The sequence below is a fragment of the Nematolebias whitei genome, chromosome 10 (genome assembly GCF_014905685.2).
Source record: "Nematolebias whitei isolate Nwh7 chromosome 10, NemWhi1, whole genome shotgun sequence".
Lineage (NCBI taxonomy): Eukaryota > Metazoa > Chordata > Actinopteri > Cyprinodontiformes > Rivulidae > Nematolebias > Nematolebias whitei.
This window is the reverse complement of record NC_056507.1, coordinates 26,228,131-26,247,887: the sequence shown is the minus strand read 5'-3', so window position 1 is coordinate 26,247,887 and position 19,757 is coordinate 26,228,131. Positions and strand designations below refer to the sequence as shown.

Below are 19,757 nucleotides of genomic sequence, written 5' to 3'. Positions count from 1 at the left end.
AAAAATGGTCTTAAGTTGGATATTTAGATTTTCATATGATAAACATGCAGAATCTGAGCGTAACTACAAATCTGTCCTGTCTGAAAATGGGATTTTATTACAGTATTTTTTTTTATTAACCAAAACATTAACGCCTTACGAAGTGCAATCATCATTTCTCAGTTTTTGTCTAAAGAACTCGTTCATTACTGTGCTCATCATAAGCTTCAGATCCTAGATTTTTTTTTAGAAATCCCATGATAACACAGATAATCGCTCTTAGCTAACACAATAATTATAATATTTTAGTCATATTTACCAAAATGCAGCTAATTTTGGTGTGGTAGAAGCTGAGAATCGTCCTCAGCACATTCTCTGCCAACAGATTGCTAAGATGTCTTTGTTTGCAAAGTTAGACTCTGACAGCTGTAACGCCATCTTTTCTCTGTAAGGATGTCGTAAACAGGACCCAAGGATACAGATTCACACAAGGACGTGAGAAAATCAAAAAGGTTTTAATGAATAAAACAAAGTTAAAAGAACACAAAAGAAAACGGAGGTACAAAACAAAAACCTAACATGGAAGCAAACAACAAAACTCAAGAAGCCAAACCACGAGGATCACTGAGGCAAACAGCAGCGAGACAAACAAAATGACTGGCTGAAAATAAGGACTAGGAATTTAAGGGTGCATTCACCCCAGCCCTGTTTAATCCGTTTTAAACAAACTCTAGTCCGTTTGCTTAGAAAGTCCGGTTCATTTGGGGAGGTGTGAAATGCGCAATTGAATTCTGATGCAGACCAAAAAAGCGAACTCTGGTCCGTCTAAATACGCAGGTTTTGGTTCGGTTGAAGTGAACTCTGGCGCGGTTCGAATGCAGTGTGAATGCAAGCGGAACAGAGACCGCTCCAAAAGCAGGAAGTGGCGCACAGCGCAGGGCAAACAAACGCGCATTTCTCTTACCTCATACAGAGCTGTCAGCCGCCTTGTGTGAAAAACAACATTCTCCATGGTCTTCTGTCTCATCTTCTGCTCATGCTGAGTCCATTGTTGAAAAATGATCAAATATAACTCCTAAAACTGCTAAAACTTGACGCCATTCCATTTTTTGTTTTTATTTCCAGAAGAAGAAGTGTCTTCTTCAGAGGATTTTGTGTCGTTTCCTTCAGTAGTTCTTGGTGCAGCGCCACCACAGGCGAGGGGGGGAACAGGTTGGCTCGACTGACAGTGCAGTGTGAATGCAAACTGCACCAGCTGAAAATGTAAACAAATGTTCTGAATATTGGTCCCAAATCGAAACGAGTCTGCCCGACTATCAGGAGTGAAAACAACCTAAGTAGGCAGTGTGATGAGGCGAGTGGTGACAGCTGGGACTAATGAAAACAATAAACAGGTGTGAGAGGTGAACTGGGGGCAAGAGTTGACTGAGTGATGGGAATGACTGATGACACAGGAATGAAAAAAAGAAACAACTACACAATAATAAAAAGGAAATAAAGCAAAATAGTAATCAAGAAACACACACACGAATAACCAGGATCGTGACATTCTTATGCTACCTTTGTTTAATGCTTTCGTTTAAAAGGCAGTGGCCATTATGCATTCCTTCAAGGAATTCTGGGCGTTTATTCTGTCTAAGGACAGGCAGCATTTTTAGGACGGACAAAAAAAAAAAACATCCTGTATTTTTTGTTCTTGGGGTGGGGGTTGGTACATACTTACAATAAGCTCATGTAAACACTGTAGAAAACAGGTAGCGCTTGTTGTTCTTTTCTCAGACATTTAAACAGGAAACGTCAGAGTACAGTTCTGTTTGTACTCCCTCCCATTCTTCAAACTTCTGTGATTTGTGTCTCAGCAGTTGGGTTGGGCTTCTTTTAACAGTCCACCCTTTCCCCCCAAACCCTATAAATAGCAGCTGTTCCAGAGGGCAGAACAATAATGGGCCGGCTTCATCGTTTAAACATTCCTGGCACCAGTTCGAGCCGTCTCCACCCTCTACCTGACTCATATCCCCACACGTCCACTGTATATAAACACACTTACAAAGAAAAAATCCTCGAACGTGCATTTCTGCATTCCAGTCAGACTACTGTTGTTGAGGTTTGCGTCTCGCTGTAGCTTCTAAACCTGGGACTCCATATCCATCATGAGAACTGAAGAAACCTTTTAAATGAAAGTTTTCTCTAAAACGCGCTATTGTAGCATCAGCTGACAACATTTGCTCTTGGTTTAACGGATGGCTGATTGGTGAAGTTTGACAACAAAGTGATAAAGTTAGTTTACAGATACTAAAAACCAGCTACGTGTACAAATGCGCAAAGACACATAAAAGTTGTCTGTTTAGCTGTGCTACAGGGTCTTTCAGGCTCGTGGCTTCGCTTCAAAAGCAGCTTTAGATTTACATTTCTCATATCCATGTTCATTCAGTATTTGCATGCTTTTCTTGGTTTTGTGCATTGCTGCTCAGCTGTGCTACTGCTTTGTTAGATTAGTGCAATGTAACAGACAAGTTGTTGCCTTCCTTATGCACAGTTTCATTTTCTCAGTTGGTGGAAGGCAGGAAGCAATGTGCAGACCTGTGGGGAGGGTTTCTGTGTGGTAGAGTGCTTTTCAAAAGTGAGGAAGAGCGTGCGGGTCATGATTACTTTACTTTGGACAAGTGCCAAAAGTATCTGACCATGACGGAGCTGCAATGAATCACAGTTCACTGCCAAATATTGCAGGCGTCGCATGGTTTTCTTTGAAGTAAGAAAGAGTTGGTTTCAGATCGGCAAGATTCATCCCAAAAGAATTAGGAAAAAATAAATAAAGTGAACATTTTTTACCATAATGACTGGATTTTATTGCTTCTATTAACATGAAGAATTATTGTGGGATAAAATTTGCCTGTAAGTTTTTATTTTAGGCTAATAAAGCCAACTGAAGGAGTTTCATTTGACTGGAAAAATGTCACCATTTGAAATGTTTTTCCTTCTTATAAAGATAAAGAAAGATGTAAATTTCCTTTTATTATAGATATAGATGATAAAAATGTTGCTGACGTGGCTATAGCAAAGATAGCCATTATATTATTTTTTATGTAAATGTTATTTGAAGATTTCTTTTGAGAAAATACAAATAATAAATACATATGCGTTTTAAAAAAAATCTCACCCTATTTTTTCCAAGTGGGCGTTTTCACCTCATTTCAAGTTCTGGTCCTGAACCAGAGGCAGGAGCTCCCAGGACTGCGTTCTTCTGGACAGAGATCTTCGAGGTTAATCCTGGGATCAGTTGGAGCCACTCTTCCAGTGTGGGGGTCACAGCACCGAGCGCTCCGATGACCACTAGGACTACTGATGCCTTGACTCTCCCAACTTCAATGTTTCCCCTTTCAGCCCTTGGTATTCTCGACTTTCTCGTGCTCCTTTTTCCTTACGTTAGTCACTTGGGATTGCTACATCTGTCACCACTGCTTTCCTCTAGCACGTCAACCATCTAAATGTCTAGCTGGTTAGCCATCGCCTATTTATCAACGTGGATCTGGAAGTACCACAGTGTCTTAGTCCTGTCACACTCCACCACCCTTGGTGGAGTCTTTAACTTTGGGCAATCTGGTTTGTACTCAGCACAAATGTTCCTGTATATTATTCCAGCCACTTGGTTATTGTGTTTCATGCATGCTTTGTCTGCCTGCATCTTACCATTGCTTTTATGTGCTGGACCATCTCAGGGACATCTTTGCACAGCCTTCATCTTGGGTCGATGTCTCTCATATTTTGGTCACACAGCTTGATGTTGTCCATGTAGAGGAGGTGACTTATGACCAGTGGTGGGCACAGCTAAACAAAACATTAGCTTCGCTAACCCATATTCCACTAAGAAAATTTACGCAAAATCGCTAAACAGGGAAAATAACTTAGGGAAGCTAACGCTAAACCACTAACCGCTAAGACGACTGTCACTCAGTCTGCGTCACACCACACGTTTTCATCCAGTTGAAGCTGCGTTGACCAATCACGTCTTTTCATGTGTACACAGTCAGCCAATAGCCTGCCTAGAAGACTTTTCGAGACACGCCCACAAGGAACAAGGAACAAGCTTGAGTTTTGTTAGAGGACTTGAAGTTGGTGAAACCTCATTTAGCGGGAGTTAATTCTGCTAACGGTTTTCATTCATCCATTATCTTTTACCCGCTTCTTCCATTTCTGGTCACGGGGGTCACTGGTGCCCATATCCAGCAGGGGACACCCTGGACAGGTCGCAAGTCCATCACAGGGACACATAGAGACAAACGAGACAACCATTCACTCTCTTACTCACACCTAGGGATAATTTAGAGTTACCAGTCAGACTAACATGCATGTTTTTGGTCTACCAAACGTGCCACCATGCTGCCCCTAACGGTTTCCAAGGCTAGTGAAAATGCTAATTGTTCAAATGTCTGTTCCATTATTAGCTTTTAGTGGATTAGCGTAACTGTGCGCACCACTGGTTGTTCCACCTTAGAACTGGTATCCATAGCCACTTGTTGCAATGATCTGGATGAGGGGGTTCATGCCTTTGCAGAAACAGGAGTGGGGACAGAGCATCACCCTGGCATATACCACACATGATGCAGATTTGTGCATACATATATAATGCATGTTGTGTGTGTTTACTAAATTTAGCAACAAAACAAGTTTTATATTCTAGTCCAGGTTCTAAGTGTTAATTTTCCCTTCCATTAAACTTGTTTTACATTTTATCCATTACTCATTTTCTTGATCTTAGCATGCTGACTTTGCCAAGTCATACAACCCTAGCAGCAATAACACAACATGTTTTTCATTAAAGCCAATAATTATCACATTATGTGATTACATTACATCATAGCCACTGCGACACCTCATCCCAGACATGCTGAGATGATAATCCAATAATTGGTGGAAACACATTGTACAAACATTATTGCTTCTGGTATGTCTTTTACAAGGTTCTGTTTAAGACGGATAGTGGCAACAATGTGTTGGCTGTTTTGCAATAAGCAACTTTTAAGATGTTACTACTGTAGGGCTGCGGTTAGAACTGTTTGTCTCATGTCTCCTCTGTGATGACGCTGTGGTGGACTAGTCTGTCCAGGGTTGGATCCACCTCGCACCCAGTGACAGCAAGAAAAAGCCCACTTCATTTCCAAAGAATGTTAGGCAAGTATAGAAAATGAAATGTGTAGAAGGGTAAAACTACTGCTTTTTTTTAAACAATAAGTTAAATAAAAAGACTTATACCACATATCCTAAGAAAATATGGAGGAGAAACCAACAGCTGACTATTACCGGTAGCTTAATTTAGTTCAGCTAGGTTATTTATGGAAACCATTTCTGCTCATTTGCAGAAATCTCTGGATTTTTTATCAAAAGGTTGATTTTTTTTTCTTCTTATAAACAACCTAATGAAAACTACTGCAGAACAAAAACACCAAGGTGGCGAGGGTGGTTGAAGCCAACCCACCCACGATGCACCTCTGAGCTGCAAAGTGAGGTAGTACCAGAGGCAAAGCAGTCAACATGTGACAAGTTTTATTGCATCTCAATAATGTGTTGAAGTGATGACAGTGTGTGCGAGCACCCAAATGAAGGATTAAACAACAGGTTTATTTCCAAGGAATTATCGATAACGATGCGCAGACATTTTGTACTTAGTTTAAAAAAATTGTTACACAGAGAATCACTGAACTGAGTTGATTTGTCATTAAAAAAATATTTCTAGGCCAAGGGAGATGACCTTACTAACACTCCGAGCAAAATATTGTGGGAAGTTACTGCCAAGGTTGGACCAAAACCATTTTAAGTCTGTCTTTTCTTAATATAAAACGATCTCAGTCTGAGGCCTTGTTTAAATGTAAACCATCTTTAGATTTTTTGATGTTGATTGTGAAAAGTTACACTTTCACACTGCTGTTCAGGCACTGTGGTGTTTGTGCATTAAAGACACGCACGTGCTTGCAGATACTTGAGTCTTGAGGATCGATTTACAGAAACTAATGCACATCTTCAGTCAAATGTTTGCGATGCATTCTAGTCTAAAAGTATAGATATGCCTACTGCTTCTGTTTTTTACATCCAATAAACTTAATTTGTTGTTTCACTGACTATCCTCATTATCAGGCAAAAACTATAAGAAACTATTCTTAAGATGATTCATCTTTAAGTTCGCTTTTGTCAGTGGTTGTCTGTAGTGCGCATGTGCGATGCCAAGCGTTTCCAAAAAGCCTCCCCTCTGAGACCTGGACTCAAAGTGTTTCGGTGTCAGAGAATAGGACCGCTGCTGTCATGTAGACGAACAGCAAAACTGCAACAGAAATATAAACAAGGCCCAGAACTCTTGGTATAAAAAACAAGAGTTACTTGATCAAGGGTGACACCAAGGGGGGCAACGGCCACCTATTTGGAATTAATAGAACCTTGTAAACATAAAATTTTTTTTATTTTACTATGAGTTAAAAGTACAAATACATTTTTTTCAGCTGCTCACTTCTTCAGGGGTCACTTCAATGAACTAACTCACACGAAGACTTGGCAATTGTTTTTACACAGAATGTCCTTTCTCACACAACCACAGGCCACTGAGCTGCCACAGCCCTCTGTGTGGAGCAGAGAGCTGCTTTCTGGGGCGCCCGGGGGGGAGCAGATGGTGGAGGTTAAGGGCCTTGCTCAAGGGCCCAGGCAGGTGTGGGTGTTTCACCTTTCTCACCCACATTTTGATGCTGTACATGCAGGGAGTAGAACCGGTGACCTTCCAATCACAGGTCCACCTTCTCTAACCTCTGTGTCACCACTCCCCTAAAAGTACAAATACATATATTTTATAATAAAAATAAATAAATGTCATCCTCCTGAATAAGGACTACTAAGTGTTCACAAAATCAGGAACAAGGTTTTCATATATATATATATAAACAAACGTTTGAGGAGAAGCTTCAGTAGGTTGACTAGTTCCCGTGCTTTTCTTAATAGGTGACATCAACAATTCCTGTGAGTAAAAATAATAATAGAAACTAAAGTAGACATACATTCTCTATGTACAGTGTTGCTGTAACTGATTAACCTTTGGTGTAACAAATCTCACAACTTCTTGCTTTTGGTTTTAGAGTGCCACCCAGGGTTTTCAGGGCCCCCCACATGGCCACCCCATTAAAACAATTCTGGAGGCGCCACTGCGTCAGCCCCTTCCACTTGGTGTTTGAAGACCCACAAAGTTCTGAACCACAGAGCTCGCCTCGAGTCAACGCAGGAAAAGAAGAAGAAAAGAGAGATAGATAGAGAGATGCTGCACAGCGCCTCTCGGGCCGCTGTGGGAGCTACAGAGGAGGTGGGACCCAGCACATGACGGTCCAGAGCCGCCGGAGTTCGGAGAGGGACGGGACCTGCAGCTCGGAGCGGCGGAAACATGCGCTCTCACGGAAAGTCCCGCGTCGGCGGCTCACTCGTCGCGCCTCCTCCGGTACACCCTTCGACTCTCAGTCCACGTGTTTCGGCGCCTCGTCGTCGAGGGGGCGATGTTTAAACGGTCGGACGACAGACTGCTAACAGGTCGGGGGGGTTGAAGAGTGGATGTAGCCGTCGGTGGGGAGGAAAGAGAAACGGTGTGCAGCTGCCCGCCGCGGACACCCGCCGGTGTTTGTCCGGTTTAACGCAGCGGAGGAGGAAGAGGAGCAGCCATGCAGGTGAAGAAGCACCGGGACTCGGAGCGGAGCGGCGGGGACATGCTGGAGACAGACGGCCTCCAAAAAGCGCCGACATGCTTCTCAAACATCAAGATCTTCTTGGTGGCGGAGTGCGCGCTGATGCTCGCGCAGGGCACCGTGGGCGCGTACCTGGTGAGTCCACGGAGTCCTGGACTCCCACACCGGGTCTGGGCTCGGGCTTTCTGGGGATTATTATTAATAGTATTATTATTATTATTAGTCATGCCTGTCTCCATCTCTTTAAGTCCAGTCTGCAGAGCGATGTGAGGAAATGTCCAGCTGTGTGTTTATTATAGTAAATTTAAACTCAAACCGTGTCTTTTTAACCATAGCAGCTTCCTTAGTATGTTAAATAAAACTAATAATAATAATAATTTAATCCATATGCCGTTCAAGGTCAAGACCCTCAGCCTCCGCCACTCATTTTGTCCAACATTTCTCCAGATGTGCACACTTTCACTTTTAGTTTCTCACACTGATACATGTGTGATTTTCTTTCAGAGGTCACCCCCCCCCCCCCCCCCACTAGTGAAGCTGGTTGTTTTATGCCACTGAAATAAAAAATGTCTAAAAAGGCATGAAAGCACGCAGAGCTTTTTGTGGAGCACATCTTCTGGACGTGCCCCACGTTATTCATCAAAGCATCACAGATGAGCTCCACTTCCTCAGGCCACCGCTGTGAACGTTTTGTTTAGACACTAATGTTTATTCTCTTTCCCTCCCAAGCTTTTCCTCGATTAATAAACTAAGCCCTGAATGCCTCAGCCATATTTGGAGTGGAACATCTTATCTTTTTCTTGAAGTGGACCTGCTGAGCATGGTGGTGCCACTCTGATACAAATCTTTCCCCCAGTTTATTTGGTGTTGGCTATGGTCTAAAGTGTTTTTTATGGCCCGTTTGTTCTGGACACCTGTACAAACAGTGGGTAGACGGCACACCTGGAGCCGAAGACGAGGTTTGAAGTCATTTTGTTAGACAAACCCGTGGGTCGTGGCGCGCTCCTGTTCAGCAGGCCACGACAGCTGATTTCCATGAAGTTTTCTTTGCACAGCAGAACATTGAGTTCCTGGCTCGGTGTCGGTCTGAAAAGCTCACTTAAACGTGCACACTTACAGTAAGAGTGTTTGTTGGCAGAGGAGACTACCGTGGCTCCTTTTTCCTTCTGTGAGCTGCTTAGTGTTCAAGACAATTAGCAACGTGCTGCGAGCCCTGATTTAACAGCTCGGCTGAAACTCATAAGTGAAACAAACATCCTTGTTTTGTTTTTTTTTCTCCAGCTTACAAATTCACTTACCCTAATTGAGCATTTTGGCTTAAGTGGTTTTAATCAGTTCCTTGTGACAAAGAATCAAACGGAGGTAATAAATGGAGACGCTGACATTTGAGCTCCCACTAGTTTTGCTTCACTGGACAAGAAATGTCAAAATACCAAAACAATGGCTTGAATTTCATCCACTGCTGACTCACCTGCGAGCCTGTGAGTGAGTACGAGTGTTGGAATGTGGGCCAGCAATGGAGGTAGTCACAGAGCCAAGTTGGTGAGTATGTGGGTGGTGGTTTGTTGTGGTGTTGTTAAACCATCCAATCTAATGATGATACAGGGATTAAATGGATGCTGCTTTCAACCAATGAAGAGAACCAGAGCCACAGTTTGAGCCAATCAGAGCAGAGTGGGGCGGGGCCTGCTGTCTGATACACAGCAGGTGATTGTAATGTTCCTAAAGGCTCCAGTATACTCGCACGTCCTGTCAGCCGCACGGAAACTCTGCGCACTGTGCACAGAGGGTTGAAGCCTCCAGTGTACTCACGCGGACGTGGGTCCGTGGAGTTCCGTGCGTACCGGATTAGAGTCGAAGCGGACGCCCGCAGGGCATGTCCGTGCAAAGATAAATTTTTACGTACGTGTACTCGGTGTCGCACAATAAACTGCCCGGAGACGGACTGTTTTGTATATGACACACAAATTCCCCTTCTTCATCCCTGATCAAGTTTAATGGCCTTTTCTTTAGGTTTTTTTTTCAAGAGGCAAGAGATCTCTTCCTCCTCGTCCGTGGATGCCATGTCTGAAATTGTGAGAAATTAAGGAATTTTTCACGAGAGAATTCAAATCAGGTCCAGCGTGACTGCGGGAGGGTCTGAAGATTTCCTGTTGGGCCGGTCTGATGTGTGGGCTGCAGGGCCAGTGCTCCTTGTTTTTTTTTTATTTTAATTTTATAACTTTTTATTAACAACATATAAACACAGAACACCGCTGCAGCTGAGGCTGCCAGCTCTCGCCTTTTTTTTCCCCAACCTGTCAATCAATCCAGTAGGCGTGTCAGCAAATGACCAATCGGCAACCTCAATTTGTCCCGAAGGTAAACGCCCCTTGTCTGTGGATTTGACTGAAGCCGCCCCGGGTGGACGCTTGAGTATGAAGTCTGAACCCTCTGTGCACAGTGCGCACAGTTTCCGCGCGGCTGACAGGACGTGCGAGTATACTGTAGGCTTAACTCAGAAACCGACTGCAGGTGAGATCGCCCATCAGTGTTTCCTGGACTATTGTCCAAGGAGGACACCTCTCTACCCTAACCAAAGGTGATGACGTAATAATACGAATTTAACGTACGTGTTCGCTTGTGAACGATTCACTGCAGCCGGGGGAGATACCAGAACTGATACATCGTTACCCCCACCTCCTGGGACTTTTGTATATTAGGTCTAACTTTGTATTAAACGTTAATGTGTTCATTGTCATCATCGTACAGACGTGCAACTTGTGCACGTTAGACTAAACGTCCTCAAAGGAGACCACAACAGAGCTCACCTGAGTGTCTCGTGACAGGAGGCAGCGTCTGCTGCTTTACTTCTTATAATTAAACAATATTTATGCTAAAAGATGAACATTTGTATGTCCCAGACTAGAGCAGAAATGTGTGTCTCTGTTTAACTTTAATTTTTTTACTTTCAACTTAAAACATTCTCTCTGTGAGAGTCGGTTTCTGATGTTTGTAGTTTATCACAAGAGCCTGCAAACTTTATTTCTACACAGAGTTTTAGCAACAACAAAGTGTCGTGTCTGTTTGGATGAGCTAAACTTGATTATATTTAGAACCATTCTGAGGTAACTGTGGTAAGTATAATTTAATAAGTGATCGAATATGAAAAATAAATGGTATTAAACGACTACATGAGCTGAAATCCTAAATATAATGAATTAAATCATTTAGGAGAGAAATCTGTCAGTCTGGCTAATTTAAAAAAAGGTCATTCATACTCTTCAAAGGACTTCCTGTGCTATAACTTTCAAATATATGTTTTTGACCACCCTGAATTGAAAACACTGTAATGACATAAAGTCAACTACAGAAGTTCTTGTTAAATACGATGTGAGTGCCTCTCTTAAGTGATGAGGAGGAAGATGAAGCTCCACTCCAGCAGCTCCTGGAAGAGTCGGCCTCTCAGGAGCTTGGACACTCCAAGCAGTACACAAGATGGCTGACTGAGAACATTTGTGTATAGTAAACCTTGTATATAGTGCAGTATACTTATTAAATTACATTTTTCTTAAGATTTTTTGCCTGTTTTAATGTAAAGGTTGCAGACAACATTGCCGTTTCCTTCTGTCAACCCTTCACTTACTGACAATTTGGAGTTACCAATCAGCCTAACATGCATGTTCTCATTCATAAATTTGAAATAGCAAAAAGAAACCCGTCACATTTTTAGTACAGCGTATTTAGATAAATTACTGAAATAATCCAAACAAAAATGTAACTGCACGTGGTTTTCTCGCCCCACTTTCAACCCGATGACGAGTGTAGACAGACATCCACTGCGCTTGACCCTGAAGAGGAACAACACAACAGAAAATTAAAAATGAGAGGTCATAAAAATCAAGCGAGCGGAATGAAACGAACACCACGCAGCGAACTCACTGGAGCTGCCTCGTTTCACTGAACTGAAAGTTTTTTAAAGTACCGTATTTTTCGGACTATAAGGTGCACATTAAAATCCTGTAATGTTCTCAAAAATCAACAGTGAGCCTTATAATCTGGTGCGCCTTATGTATTAATTCTGGTTGTGCTTACTGACCTCGAACTGATTTTATATGGTTATTGTGAATGAGTTGAACAAAGTTTGACTTATCTGACTGTATAGTGTGAAAAATACGGTAATAATAATAACAATGCCCCAGCATCATCTCTGTTCTCCTCAGACCAATTCTCCGTGCTTACATAAACTTCTCACACACTCACCCCATCACTCCCCTCTTCTATTGTAGATTGTGACATTTACCGGTAAATAGTCCAAATACCAAACAACTCACAACAGTCTATTATAGTAGAGTTGTTTAATTCACGTTTATTCATTAATACCTTTTTGGCTCTGGGATTTAATTGTACTTTTCTGCGAGTTGTGCGTCGATGCAGCAGCTAAGCTTGTAAGATTTTGTTGCTTGTGTTCCCTTCGCTCCAACAACAGACAGACCTGTCAAACAAAGGGTTCGGTGTTTAGAAGGGGCTTAATGAAGACATAAATCAAAATGTTACACCCAGGTAATCTATTGTTGCTGTTGGCTTGAGGCAGTTTTGTGCAGAGTAGCCATTAATGGACAACTTCACGTTAAGCACTCCTAACAACGCAGTAAATGTTTAAATAAATAAATCAACTGTGACAAGCGGCTTGGTTCATGCAGGCAGGCAGATTTGTGTGTATTTTTTTTAAATATAGTTTTAGTTTGTTTCTTTAATTTTTGTGGCCCAGATGCAGAGCTAAAACACAGATCGTTCAAACTGTGCTTATATGTGAGAAATACATTTAAAAAAGTTAGAAAAGTTTGGACGGAGCTGTGTCCCCACGACTAATGTTTAACTGCGTAGCATCGTTAGCCGTGCTGTCCCCGTCCACTGAGCTCCAGCTCATAAAGCAGAGTGGAAATGATCCTAAATAGTTATAACTTTAATTCCAAACAGCTGCTCTGTCAACACAAAGGACACAATTTGAGCATCTCCTTGTTAGGGCTAAACTGTAACTTTCACTGTCCATGCTGTTTTTTTTTTTGTTTTTTTTTTTTTAGATAAAACTACATTTTTGTCAAAAGGCTCAGCATTAAAAAGGGTTTGTTGCTAAGCGACAGATTAAACATTTCCACTGCCTCAATGTGGTCTAAATGTGGCCGTGACCGCTGACTGTGGGCTCTGTTTTTTCCACGCTGTAATTTATTTTGGTTCGACTCCCCATGGAAACCTGCCTGTTCAAGTCAGAGCTGAGGAGCTCAACGTGAAGAACTTTTCTTATCCCAAGGCTTTTTCTTTTCATGGAAATCTTTCAGTCAGACTCAGGTCTTCCTTTGGAGCAAAGGGCTTGATTGGATTGTGCATTTTTTTTAAAGTGGGACGATGAGACGTGTGATGAGACGCCTGCCGGGTGAAGCCGGTCAGTAATGCCCATCCAGTGTGTTTGTAAGAAAAAACTTCCGTTCAACGGGCAGAAACATCATAACCCAAGCTGAAGGTTTACCGTCCCGGTAATTCGGTGAAGGACTCCAGCTCCCAGCAGTCGTCTGTTTTCTGATCTGCTGTGAGTTGATTATTGCAGTTGTGTTCAGAGCAGCTGCAGGAATGACCTGCCGTAACCTCTGACTGATAAAAAGCCATAAAAGAAAGCTCGTTTTAAACATGTATGACAAAGGAACAAGACCGTTGCCTTGTGTTTGTAACAATGAACACATTCGATCTTCATCAAGTATTTAATGCCACAAATGAGGTGTCAAACTCAGTTATCAAAAGGAGACAAAATTTAAAAAACTGTCCGAGCTACGGGCCACTTTCAGCTGCTACATTAACTCAGTCAGTCGAGTCAGTTTTCTTGGTTGCAGGTTCATGAACAAGAGTTTAAACTGTCTCATGATGTTCGGTTACTCTGTCCACATCAGCAACAATAATGACAGAATGACCAAACCTTATTTCTGGCTTCAAAGTTAGCCAGCTGGCAAGAAAAGTCTATACTAAATGATGTATTTATCAAACATTTTTCAGTCAGGTCATCTGGACAGTTTCTTTTTTTTTTTTTCTGAAACGTTTCACCTTCCATCCAGAAGGCTTAATCAGTCAAAGAAACACACAACACAAAACTGATTCTTCTTCCAACAGCTTACTTCAAAGTGGAACAAACCAGTTATGTTGGTGCTAAGATGGTCTCTTTGGCACGCCCCCTCCTCCGGTGCTGGCACTCTTCCTTGTCGACAGTCATGTCAAACTGGTTCAAAACCAACAAAGTCCATGCTCAATAATTCAGATATACAATCCAACAATTTTCAGTCAGGCCATCCGGACAGTTTTTTTTTTCTTTTTGTGCTGAAACATTTCCTTGTGTTTCCTTGACTGATGAAGCCTTCTGGATGGAAGGTGAAACATTTCTGCACAAAAAAATAAAGAAACTGTCCAGATGACCTGACTGAAAAATGTTGGATTGTATACCTGGATTATTGAGCATGGACTTTGTTGATGTATTTATCAGTTTCTTTAAAGAAAATTTAGAAGAGATACAATATTTTACATTTAAATTATCATCTTGGGGGATCAGATTTTGACAAGTGCTCTAGACCATGTCAGTGCATTTAGCCTTTAATGTCATTACATAAGCTTTAGTCCCTCTTCACGAGGTTCAGTACTGTCAGCTATTTATTGGCTTCAGCTCAGACAGTAAAGCAATCATAACACTGAAAAAATGAATATTCAACGTATGATTCTTTAACTTTTTTGTCACCGTACCAATTATAGAAACAGTAACTTTTTCCAAGGATAGACTGTACTTATATAGCATCTTTCTAGCCAACCAGACTACTCAAAGCACTTGACAACACAATCTGAGCCTCATTTACCTCCATACACATCAAACCACACTCTACTACATCGCTACTAATATAATCTGAATAAATCAATCTATAGCGACTAATCAGTGCTTTATCATATCCATACATCAATGGGACACACATTAGAGACAATTAGGGGTTCAGTGTCTTGCCCAGGGACACTTCAACATGTGACTGATGGTGGAATCGAACCTTCAACTCTCCCACTGGAGGCTGATTGCTGTAACCACTGAGCCACAGCTGTCTATGTGAGATAGATTGTCCTAAATTGGCTTATATTTTAATGATTTTAGGGGGGGAAAACCTAAATGCTAAAAATATACTAAAGTAAAGTGCTAAGTTACTTACCTGAGTTAGAACCAAGACAGAGGAAAACATGAGTAATACAACTTATTCTAAGCTATTTAATGTATTTAATACACAATACTGTACACAGATTCATTCCGACTTTTGTCTTTTTCTAAATAAGACTATATTTTATGTTGTTTACATGAATTGTATGTTCCTGTTTATAGTTAGTATAAATACTGTTAATCAAAGTATATTTTACTTTAAGTTACACCTCTGTGGTATATTCACCCATCAGATGCTTTTATTCCATTCACACCTCCCCACGAAACGCACAAACTTTACTTACACACCTTCTGCTCTCCATCATCCGTTCTGGGCTGGGCTTTAGAAAAACCCACCATGACACAAAAGTGCGACCAAGGTCTGTGCGTAATTAGTGAAACTAAGATACGAGTCATACATGGACCAAATCAAATAGTACCGTGCATGTAGATGTACCCTCTGATGTAGACAACTCCACAAAATGAGAGACGTTTAAATTGCTGCACAGAGTTCAGGGAAACTCTCAGGTTGTAAAGCAACACGTATTTTAAAGCCAGAACAGGACTGCACAGGACCCGTCATCATCGCTATCCCCTCTAGCACTTTGAAAAGTTTTTTAATCCCGTTGTAAATGCAAACGAAAAAAGGGTAATCCCCAATCCTCCATTTTAAAAATGAGTCCTGCAGCCTTGGAATCAATTCAGTTCAGTTTATTTATGTAGCACCAAGTCACAACAGAAGACATCTCAGGGCACTGAACAGAAACATTCATGTATTAAAAAATAAGTTAACACTATTTATCCGAGGAGCAGACTGCTTTGAATTTAACTCCATCACAGACTCTCATCTTGAGCAAGCATGAAGGTGATAGTGGAAAGGAAAACCTCCCTCATGATGAAGAAACCTTTAGCAGAACCAGGCTCAGGACAAGCAACCATCTGCTTCGATCGGCTGGGTTTGAGAAGAACAGGAAGGAGTAACAGCTACACAATGGTAGATCAAGGATCACGTTAAGATAGAAATAATATCAAACGAAAACTGTTCATTTTTAACAATTCATTAATGGAAATGTGGTCAATTTGTCCTCTAGTAGTTTAAGTCTATGGCAGCATAATAAGCCAACCCTAACTATAGGATTTATCAAAAGGAAAGTCTTCAGCCCAGTCTTAAAAGTGGACAATGTGTCAGCCTCACGGACAGAAAATGGAAGTTGGTTCCACAAGAGAGGAGCCTGATAACTGAAAGATCTTCCTTCCATTCTGCTTTTTGAAACTCTAGGAACCACAAGTAAACCTGCAGTCTGAGAGCAACATGCTCTGTTAGGAAGATATGGAATAATAAGATATGTGATCATCTATAAGATGGAGCTAGTTTTCAAAGTTCATTCTCAATCATCCTGGTACAAAAACCAATAATGGTCAATCAGGTCATCTGAACGTCTTTCCACAAAAAAGAAACTGTCCAGATGACCTGAATGACCATTATTGGTTTTTGTACCTGGATGATTGAGCATGAACTTTGATGTCTTGAACCACTTTGGCTGTGGCTGCCTGCCTGGGAGGAGTTGACGGGGGATAGGACGGCCCCCAGAAACCATCTTATCACCAGCAAACTGGTTGGTCCACTAAAGGACTGTACTACTTAGTGGGGAAAACAGTTTACTTGGGACTCCTCAGACTGATAAAGCCCTCCAGATAGAGGGTGAAACATCTTTGTACAAAAAAGAAACTGTCCAGATGACCTGACTGACCATTATTGGGATGGAGCTAGGTTGTTGAGAGCTTTATAGGTTAGAAGTAAGATTTTGAATTCAATTCTGGATTTGATAGGGAGCCAGTGGAGAGAAGCTAAAACTGGAGAGATACAGTATGCTCTCTCCTACTAACTCCAGTTAAGACTCTGGCAGCAGCATGTTGGATCAACTGAAGACTTTTTAAAGAAGTATTTGGACACCCAGATAACAAACCATTGCAATAGCCCAGTCTAGACGTGACAAATGTATGAACCAGTTTTTCTGAGTCACTTCACTGCCACTGTGTTGCAGACAAACTGATGCAAACAAGTTTTTGTTGTTGTTGTGTTTAGCTTCAGCAGAAAGCTGGTTGGCTCTAAACTCTGGTATGGATAACAGCTGACAAAACAGAAACTGGTGGTGATCCCTGGGATAGATGCTGCTTTGCCTCTGTAATCAGAAACAGGCGTGTTGGCAGGGTGGAGCCCCGCTGTGGAACATCTGAATGTCTCATTTTGGATAGTGCAGTAATGGAAAGGCACACTTTGAAACAAGATGACTTGCACAATTAAAATAATGATTTAACCAAGAGCGTAAAATCCCACTTACACTCATTTTTGTCTGTTTTAACTCTAGTTGAATAAAGTTTAGACCCCTTCTTCCTGTTCATGCTTTGATTTCTTGGCCTTGTTGCTTTCAGGTGAGCGTGCTGACCACCCTGGAGCGGCGGTTCAACCTGCAGAGCGCAGACGCCGGTGTGATCGCCAGCAGCTTTGAGATAGGCAACTTGGCGCTGATCCTGTTTGTCAGCTACTTCGGGGCCAAAGCGCACCGGCCTCGTCTGATCGGCTGTGGCGGCATCGTCATGGCCCTCGGCGCTCTTCTGTCTGCTCTGCCCGAGTTTTTGACTAACCAGTACGAGATAGTGAAAATCCAGAGGACTGACCTGGGTCGGGACGTTTGCTCCAACAGTAGCGAGCCTCTCCAGGAGGACACTTTTTGCGCCCTAAAGACCAACACCAACATGATGTACCTGCTGCTGATCGGAGCCCAGGTCCTTTTGGGGATTGGCGCCACACCAGTGCAGCCCTTGGGGGTTTCCTACATCGATGATCATGTGAAGAAGAAAGACGCCTCCCTCTACATAGGTGAGACATGCTTTCCAGATTTGTAACGTTCAAAACATGCTTTTCATTTACTCCAAGGAGGTACTGATGCATTAGGACAACCTGAAGCAGGGTTGGGTCAAATGAAGCAACCGTTAAAGATCGTCTGCATGCAGAAAACAAACGGCTATCACCCTGAAACTCAAACATCTGTTCGCTGCATCGCTGATTTCCCAAGGCAACGAACCCTGGTCAAACACGAACATGTTTGCTCGTCGCCAGCAGGTGCAACGTTGGAGCAGTTTTAGTTCACAGAGGACGCATGTGTGCTCTTCCTTTTGTTGCGAGCCCGGGCCTGTTGACGCGAGTGCCAGACGAGCACATCCTGCAGCTTTTAATCTCCATTACAGCGCTTTAAGAGGCGGAGAGGCCAGCTACGGGTGTCTTGCTTTGCTTGAGCCTTTCTCAAAGGCAAAATGCTGCTGATGCGGCTCTTAAAGGTGCTTTCTGTGCACAATTCTCAGTACACAATGGCTCTGTAGGGATATAGATTTGCTGTGATGTGTATATTTTTGCTAATTTGGTATGCGGAGAGCAACGTTAGTACTTGACCTGGTATCTGAGGAAGCACCTCCAGCTCTGTCTTCTACAAAGACTCTATTCTTTAAACAAGTGCCGCAAATTCAAATGAAGTTATATCTTCTTGTTCTAATTGCGCCTGTAATTTGCTCCCGGCTGCCACATTTACCCTCTGATGTGTCCGTTATCAGCGCGGAGCAGAGACAATGAGAGCCCCGGGTGTACAATGACTCCAGGCTGGCACACACCCTTCCTGAAACAGAGGCGAGTTGTGTGGCCGCCTTTTGTCGCTCGAATACAGATGTCACCTGAGCACAAAGGCGACCAGTTTGCTGTGTCATCTCAAACCCAAAGCAGATTTTCCTAATTGCCACTCGTCGTGTTTGTTTATCCTGAACATGAGCTGTTTTTACAGTGAGCAGGCTACGGCTACGTTTCAGACTATTTACAAAAAATGTCCTGGAAAAGAGCGACGGAAGGCTTTGGCGTTGTTCGGCGGCGCAGCGGATTGTTAACGGTTTATAGTAGGAAGTGGGTTGAGAGTGATTGAAGTTTGGCAGGCCGAAGTGGGGAGAGATTTGCTTCTGTGCTCCTCTGATAAGCTGCTGGGGGGTTGGAGGAAAAACAAGCGCAGGACTGTGAGGAACAATGTGGTATTGAGACGCGCTCAGCTGATGGTCCTAATCTTTCTGCAGCGGGCACGTCATGTGCCCTCGCCTACATGAATGGCGCAAATTGTCTGGAATTTTGTGAGATTCCCTTTCATACACTGTTGTTGTGTTTTGATTGTTCATCTTATTGCTGTGGCTAAATGTTTACAACCCCACATCCAACAAAGTTGCGATACGGTGTAAAAACTAAATGGAATGATTTTCAAATGTCAAAAACCCATATTTTATTCACAGTGGAGCACTGTAAACGTATGCAAGTTCGTCTCTGAAAAGTTGGGACTGGGGAAACAAAAAGCTGTCAAAGTAAGTTGCCCATACAGGAAACAACTGGAAGAGCATTTAGCTATTAATTAGATTAATTGGCAACAAGTCAGTGTAAAGAGCATTTTAAACAAGATAAAAATCTTTGAAGTAAAGATGGGTAGAGGTTCAGAGTCAAAGAATTGTGGAACAATTTCACAATAAAGTTCCTCAAGGGAAAATTGGGAAAAAATTGGATTATTCCATCATCTACAGTTCAGATCCACATCGGGACAGAGGCAAAGTGTAAAACTGCTCTTTGGTCAGACAAATTGACATTATTTGGACGCCATGTCCTCTGTATTAAAGAGATGAGGAACCATTCAGCCTGTTATCAGAGCACAGTCCAAAACTTTGCCTCTCTGATGGTATAGGGATGCATTAGTTCCTCATTTATGGGCAGTTTACACAGTCTAAAACCCTGCCTCTCTAATGGTATAGGGTTGCATTAGTTCTTCCATGATGTGCAGTTTACACAGTCTAAAACCATG

At 42.3% G+C, this 19,757-nt stretch overlaps 1 protein-coding gene across 1 annotated transcript in view; it reads left to right on the top strand.

The window, feature by feature from the left end:
* Positions 1-7,342: 7,342 nt before the first annotated feature.
* Positions 7,343-19,757, top strand: part of slco3a1a (solute carrier organic anion transporter family member 3A1a) — a 45,425-nt gene continuing 33,010 nt past the window's right edge. The window contains exons 1-2 of the mRNA XM_037682882.1: positions 7,343-7,820; positions 17,311-17,758. Coding sequence (XP_037538810.1) covers positions 7,662-7,820; positions 17,311-17,758 — 607 coding nt within the window. The 5' untranslated portion in view covers positions 7,343-7,661. The remainder of the gene's footprint in view (positions 7,821-17,310; positions 17,759-19,757) is intronic.